General features: G+C 34.7%; 1 protein-coding gene across 1 annotated transcript; it reads right to left on the bottom strand.

The window, feature by feature from the left end:
- Positions 1-561: 561 nt before the first annotated feature.
- On the bottom strand, positions 562-7,636 carry LOC108912343 (protein Skeletor, isoforms B/C). Its single transcript, XM_018717553.1, has 9 exons — positions 7,460-7,636; positions 4,588-4,807; positions 4,186-4,533; positions 3,949-4,123; positions 3,652-3,894; positions 3,463-3,598; positions 1,495-1,785; positions 1,185-1,439; positions 562-953 (listed from the first exon to the last, which is right to left on the bottom strand). The coding sequence occupies exons 1-9, from the start codon at positions 7,503-7,505 to the stop codon at positions 637-639; spliced, it is 2,031 nt and encodes a 676-aa protein (XP_018573069.1). The 5' UTR covers positions 7,506-7,636; the 3' UTR covers positions 562-636.
- Positions 7,637-8,052: the final 416 nt, after the last annotated feature.

Raw genomic sequence — 8,052 nt, 5'->3', positions numbered from 1 at the left:
ATGGCATAGTCCAGACTTTATTATGAAATGAAAGTTCCATCGAAATTTAAATATTCACTGTGTTTTTTTAAACTCTACTTTCCCAAGGAGAAAATGGATAACCCATTACTATGGTTTTGAGGCTACTGTTAATAATACAGCTATGGACAAAAATGTTTCTAACCTAAAATAAAAGTTTAAAAGGGTTAAAACAACGAAGTTGATAAAACTAAGCTTATAAGTCTCATAAGCAGTTTAGGTCATAAACTTTCTATTGCCCACAACCGTTCTGGTATATAGAAGTATTTAAATAAATGTTTATACAGATTAAATGTTAGTAATATGCATGCTATTAGTTATTTCAAATTAAACTAAATGTAACATAAAAAAATTTATTTGAGTACCGTCATTTATTGAATTTTACACTACTTTTGTTTCAGGCGTATCAATTATTCTGCGATAATTAAAACCTGAGTAGGAATTGTTTAATAGCAAACAAACTAACACTTACTCATAAAAAACAAATGGCCCTTTACTACACTACCATTATATTCATGAAGGTATCAGCTAAAAAATCAAAAGTAAATAGAAATGTACACGTTTATTTCGATTTCTTGCTTGCAATTAAACAACATGGCATTGCGTTTAAATAAACAATCAAAACAATTGTCTAACAAACAAACATACAGAAACGAGTAGAACGATATTATGCAACTTCAAAGTGTGCGCTCCGGAATAGATCCTTTGGTTAAAACTATCGACGATATGAATTTTCCAGCCCATGTTGGCCTGTGTAAAGGAGTTGTAATAAACCGTGTCAGGCCAGGTGCTGTTAGGGGTGAATTCTAGTACCCCCGGCTCACCTTCCTCGCAGGTGTACATCAGTGTACGGTTGAACTTTTTGAAGCTCTCGTAGTCGTCGTCTAGCCTTCTGTCTTTGTTCTCGGGGTGTTGGGCAAGACAGAGAGGGCCAGCTGGAAGAAATAGGTTATTTCTAACTTTATGTGCAACCAATAGTAACCATATACTTGCTGTTGCCAAATCAAAAAGAAAAACTTTAAATATTTTTGAAATTTACAAATTTAAGACCTTCGCATAAGGTTTTTGTTTTTATTTTACAGATTTAACTTGTGAAAATAATCCTATTGTTTTCATTTAAAGAAAAACGGTGACAAGAACTGTAACTCAACAATTTTTTTACTTACCCGCTGTTGGTCTTGGCCTGCCTCTCCTAGAATATTCCACGCCCGCTAAAACCCGTATCTTCGACTGAGCCTCATCGGTAAGCTTGTCGAAGCCTCCATGTGGTTCATCGGTGATTATAAGTGGGTGGTAATACTCTGCACTGTGGGGATTGTTGCCTCCGTACACTTTAAATACATAAGACAAGCCTCTTCGCAGCCATATTTCTGGTGTAAGCATTCCGTTGATGTACCAAGATAGGGCAGTTGACGCATGACCTACAAATAATTAAATTGTAAAGTAATTTTAAACAGCAATGAAGTGAATTATAACCTGTTATTGCTTGATATCCTTTTTTCGCCCCAGAAGGTCCTATATACGACTTAAATATCCTGATCGTTTTGTCGAATATCTGTCCCTTTTTCCAAGGTTCACGTGGCTCCGGCTTGGATCTCGTGAAGGAAAGGCAGTTATTTTGCGGTTCTTTTGGGGTCATTTCGATCTTGATGTCAGTTTTGGAATATAAATCGTGGAACGCTGGTTCCATGTTCTCGTCCAACTTGCCTATTCCCCAAACTACGTACAGGAAGCCACTAGCTGGAAATTCTTTATCGCCAGGATCGGCTGAAAGACGAATAACTTGTCAGCAAAAGTTCTTCAGTATGTTTTATCTTTGTTTATACAGGGTGTTACAAATTAGTAGGTCACGCAGTTAATCACATATTCTTTGAATTAAAATAATGGGACGTTTCTTATGCCACTTTTCGTTTTGGAGCCCCATTTTCAAAATATAGTGCGTCAAAATTAAAATTTAAAAAATGATTTTTAATGATAACTCCGGTGATTGTAGAGATATTTATTTGAAATGTAGCACTTATTTTAATCTTAAGATGGCACATTTTTTGTGTAATTTTGATATTGGGGCCCCCACATTTCCCATCTGAAAAGTCACATTTGACCTTGAAATGATCATCAAGGTCAATGTCAAGGTCACCATCCGATAGCCAGGGAGATATCAGAAAATTTTTGTATTTAACATTTTTCTCGAAAATGCTCTCCAGCCGAGTTATTCTGCCGTTCCTGTACTTTTGCTAGTTTGACCTTGGGGGGGGGGGGGCTCCAAGGTCAAAAGGGAGGGGTCACTCAAGGTCATATCTGAACGTAAAATTGTCCACTCTTTTCATTTCTGGAGTCAAAAGTATAGGGTCCCATTTGAAAAATCACATTTGACCTTGAAATGATCTTCAAGGTCAATGTCAAGGTCACCATCGGATAGCCAGGGAGAAATCTTGAAACTTTTATATTTAACATTTTTCTTTAAAATGCTCTCCTGCCGTATTATTCTGCCATTCCAATACTTTTGCTATACCCTGTATAAGAAAATTCACAGGCAAATGGTTCGACAAGGCTCAGAGTAGTCAACTGTGTGGCGCGTACTACAAGAGGCTCAAACTTATCCCCATCATGTACTGTGCATCCAAGCATCAGTACGAGGAAGTTATCTGTTATGAGTAAGATTTTGGGAATAGTTATTAGAATAAAACACTCAACATCTGCAATTTATACACGAACTGTTAACTACAGATGAAGCTATGTTTAATATTTTAATTCCACCGCATCTGAACGTTTGGGTAGTGATCGTCAACGATTGTCTAATTGGACCATTTGTATTACAAAAACGAATCGATGGTTTTCAACATATCTTCGAAATGAAATGTCTGGACTATTAGAAGTTGTGCTTTTAAATGTTCGACAATTAATGTGGTACTTACACAATGGTCATTGTGAAGAAAATATTTCAAGATCATTTTAATATAGTGTGGATTGGATGAGGACGACTGGTGGCATGGCCATCACAGTTTCCCGACTTAAACCCTCTGGATATTTTTATAGGGATATATAAAAAATTATGTGTATCGTACTGAAGTGGGAACTATTTATGATTTACTTGCTGCTGCCAACAATTTACGAGTGTAAGAGAAACAAGAAGTAGGAACATTTGTTTTAGTTCATCAAAACATTAAAGTAATAATTGAATTCACTAAAATAAAAAAGCTGTGATAAAACTTTATTTACTTATTATCTCAATAAATTCTTTCTAGTTTTTGTCATAAACTTTTTGTCCATGCCATTTGACTGTGCGTGCATTGCACCAGGTGAGGTATTACGGTATGTAAATATTTTTAAATAATTTTCAAAGTGTCCTTTTTAATTTCTTGTCCACACTATGATATTTATATATGAATCCACTGTACAGTGCACACATTGTAAGTTGTATAAGCAAAAGTTTTATTTACTTACGTGAAATTAACTGTCGCCTGTATGTTATTATATTGACTCCGTTTTCTCTTACGGCTGTATTCATTTGATTGCTGTCTTGGCCGCCTACTACTTCATCTTTGCACACACCCTTATATTGACCTAACACTTTGACACACTGCAAATTAAAAATATAAATTACATATTACAACAATTATTTTAAGTAGTTACCGGCGTGAGAGCTGTAATATTATAGTCAGTGGCGAAACCTCTATAACCATCAATATAGGCTACGGCTACATCCGCCCCTACCATTTGACTGCGTTCTTGAGAGCCGGAAATACCGAAGGATAAGTATTCATCTTCGTCCACCTGCCCGGCAAGTTGTATGGTGATTTGCGGGCCGAAGATCTCCCATGAGACTTGGAAGTCTTTGTGGAGTTGAAGGCAGTTCGGTAAGTCGTTCTTATGAGGCTAAAATGATATTTTATAGAAAATTATAATTCTGCATTTATAACTGGAACTTACAATGATTTTTACTAATGATGGTGGTACGTTTAAAGCCTCTGGAATGATAATTGATGCTAAATTTAGTTTAGCGTCATGGTCGAAGACACTAAACCAATCGATGTCAAATATCGTAAGATCTCCTGGTAGCTCTAATACTATCGTTAAGTTTCTGTATGCTCTCAATGGATCTAGACTAAAGACAAAAAATTTAAAGTTACATTTTGAAAGATTTAACTGGTTGGCAGTTTTACTCACTATCCATATTCATCAGGAACCTTGTATCCCTTCACGACCGGTTGTGCTCCTACTCCGACCCAGAAATAAGCCTTTTTCGCTTTCCCGTCATAAGTAAAATGATTCAACCTGATCCTTTTTGCGTCTAATATGTCCACAGACCCTGTCGTTATTCCGTTATGTTTGCCCGTCAAAGTAGAAATCTTTTGAACGGTTGGCGGTTCAAATTCCTCCGGAACGTAGATATCTCCGAAGGTGTTCTGACTCCATATATCGTATATGGCAAACCACTTTATGTCGGTGATTTTCTTACTTTCGGGGAGGATTAGGGTGAAGTCTTTGTTGAAGTATCGTTCTAATACATTTGTTCTAAAAGAATAGAAAAGTTAACAAACAGCAGTAACACTTTTAATTTGTACTAACTTTCCGTTTAAATCAGGAACGATAAATCCCTGGGGGCCAGGTCTGTTGGCTGCACCGGCCCAAAAGAACGTATCAGCCCCATTTCCATCGTAGCTAAAAGAAGTCAAAAGAAGGGTTGAGTCGTTTACAGCGTACACATCTCCTGAGACCTGGTGATGGTATGAGTTGAGTTTTCCTAAATATTTTCCACGGTACGGACCATCATCGTCCTGAGTGAATACTGAAAATGTTGCATGTTTTAATGGATAACAATTAATGCAGTTAAAGTATCTACTTTAGCTACATTAATTGCTGTCCTAGATTCACCCAGATCATTTCCTAGATTAGAGAAGTATTTTTGGAGTTAAACAAATGCTTATACAATGTGTTTTGAATAAAGGTGACTTAAATTCAGGGACTGATGAACATCAATAAATAAGATAATGTTTCTTTTGTCTTTTNGGAGTTTCAAAACAACATGTATTTCCCTGCAGCTGCACGCGCTAAACTTTATTAACGATTTTTGTTACTTCGGCTTGTGGAAATCGGCAGATTATATTTTTCGCGTTATCCTTGAATTATTTCCTTCAAAATAAAAAAAAATCGCTCGAGAATGTCGAGGTGACGTTTTTTTTTGCAACTTTGTGACCTTCCGACTGCCTTACGTCACGCTCAAATCGTCAGATTATTGAAATGCACACTTTTCAGCATGTAATTAACCCATCATATCTTAATCTGACGCGCTCGAGTATTTCCAACTATCGATTTTTTTTTACTATTCTGATTGGCTGCCCTACAGGCGCGGCCTTATATAGAGGACTTAGATATGGTGGAGGTACTCAACAGGGTGCAAGGTATCCCCCATATGTTAATCTGCTGCGCTTGAGTAACTCCCAAAATCCCCTCTTGGGCTCCCCTACTATAATTAATGGCCATATCTTTTTTTTTAAATGATATATTGAAATTTGCGATAAAATTATATGTCGATGTTACAGCTTTTTATTATTTTGTAGCTTTTGAAACGTTGTAACTAACTACTAACTATCTAATTTTGCGTTTTTCTCGAAAAAGATGTGTTATTCGCAATGTTTTCCAACTTTTTAACCACACCATTTAAATGAAAATAAGTTAAAAAATTTGAGACACATTTTATTTTTTTTATTTTGACGTCACTTCCTCTTACAATTAGATAAAATTAAAATATACGTTGTGACGTTATTAAGCGAAAATTTCAAATTAGCGCCACATTTGAAAAAAGCGATTTGCGATTCAAATTATAATTTGTGCGTTTTTCCCTGATCAGCTATTTTTCAACGCAGAAACGTGATCTAACATGATCGACATTGTTGTCCATTAGTTTTATGTACATTTCCTGATTTTACAGAGATTCGGACATGTATTTTGACTATTTTCGTTGTGTTTCTGTGTTATTTATTAAATTTAAGTTAACTCACTATTAGAGCGAAAACTATTGATGGCACTATCGATAATTATCGATAGCTGATACTATTAAATTCGATAGTTTATTCAGAGTAATCAAAGTGTGCCGCCTATAAATAAAATTAAAGAATTATTTACTCCAAAGCGCATGGAAACAAATTACCTATAAGATACAGAACGTACATCTGTCAAATATCAAAGACGGCGCGCTGCCTAAAAATTGACCAACTTGATTTTAAAAAATCATCTTTGATGTTTGATGTCCCGAATCTCAAAAACAAACGAATCAAAAGACAATGGACCTATGATCTAATCTAAACGAAACAATCTTAATTTTTTATGTTCTATATATCAGCTCCTGAATTTATGGCAACTTCCCTCAAAACACTGTAGGTATATATTTTTTTAAATATACTAAATAATAAACAAGAGAATAAACTTTTACTCAGCTCAGCATATTTACATTCTTACAAGGATATCCACTAGCCACATCTCTGAAAATAAAATTATAGCTTTCATGTCACGCTACGGGCGCAAGAGAAAACGGGGTAAATGGCACAATTCAAACTTTCTTAAAACGAGATAAATATTTATCATTTTTGCAATGATAAATCTCACCATATCATTTTATCATTAATATAGAAAGTAAGATATCTCAGTTCATGGTTACGCTCGGCAATATATCCGGAATTGACATTTGAGAACAAAATAATGGGCGGAGTGCATGGAAAATAAGTAAATAAGATTAATTAACATAAAAGGAACAAACTCAAACATTTTTAGCTTCAAAATTTGATTACTGAGGATACAAATATCGATAGGTTAGTTATTTTAAACAAATTCATTGAATTAATTTCTAAAATTAAACATTTGAGAGATACGAATCTATCAAAATTTGGTCAAGCAATTTTGTTATACTCTGTATGATATTTTCTTGGTTATGTCACTGCAGCGCGCAACTTTTTATATACAAAAAACTACATAATAATTATTTTATGGTTTGCAATACTTGTTTATCACAGCCTCTATGACAATTTTAAAATTGAGTTATCTAAATAGTAAGTTATAAATTGCTTTGATTTCTGGAATTTGTACTATCAGGAATATAAAAACATTTTGGCATTTATTTCTGGGACACCCTGTATATATTTATGAAAGAAAGAAAAAAAACAAGAAAGAAATAAACTATATATATTTACTATTATTTAGGTTCGTTCACCTCAGTGATTGGATGTTAAAACGTTATTATATTGATTTGTGATACTTCACTGCTACATATATATTATTCAAAATTATTTTTTTAAAGTTACCAATGCGGAAGAATTGGCAACCCAACTCTTTGCCAACCTGATTTTAGCAACCAGAATTTGTCAATGCTGCACTGTCCCACCAAATCCGCACCATATATACCATACGGTAAAGTCAGTTTCACGAATAAGAGAATAAAACTCACCTGAGCTGAGTGAAGAGAGAAGAAACACGAATAAGGGAATATTCATCTTACACTTTTACATTATTTCTGCGTTTTGTTTTAAGTCTTTGTTTGGATATTCAATCTATTGAACATGACTACTCGCGCACCCAAACAGTTATGCAGTTCAGCGGACAATTCGATATCAACCTCAACTTTCTAAGACATGACTGATTTCTACTTACAGCCAAGGTTGAATAACTCTCGTGTAGTTCGGTGGGTGGGCGCAAAATACCGCAAAAGAAGTCTTTGTCATCGGACCCAAGTCATACGCACATTTATAAAAAATGGTAACAGTGCTCAAAAAAATTAAATTATTTTTATGAAGTGTCTATTTTTCTACACTAAACGCTTCACATTGAACTTACCATAAAATATATAGGTATAAAGGTATATTTTATGTACTTAATAATAAGTACCAACTAAAGTTAACAAAATAATAATATCTGCCATCAGTAAATACCCATTTCAAAAACGAAAAGGACCGCTCAACATTTATCAAGGTCACAGGCGCATATCTAAAATAGTCGAGGTTTTTAATATATTCACTATAATGGTGGCAAATCATCAACTAC

This window comes from Anoplophora glabripennis, unplaced genomic scaffold (assembly GCF_000390285.2).
Source record: "Anoplophora glabripennis isolate ALB-LARVAE unplaced genomic scaffold, Agla_2.0 scaffold35, whole genome shotgun sequence".
In the NCBI taxonomy this organism is placed as follows: domain Eukaryota; kingdom Metazoa; phylum Arthropoda; class Insecta; order Coleoptera; family Cerambycidae; genus Anoplophora; species Anoplophora glabripennis.
Note: the sequence above shows the minus strand (reverse complement) of the source record. Positions and strands in the feature narration are given on the sequence as shown.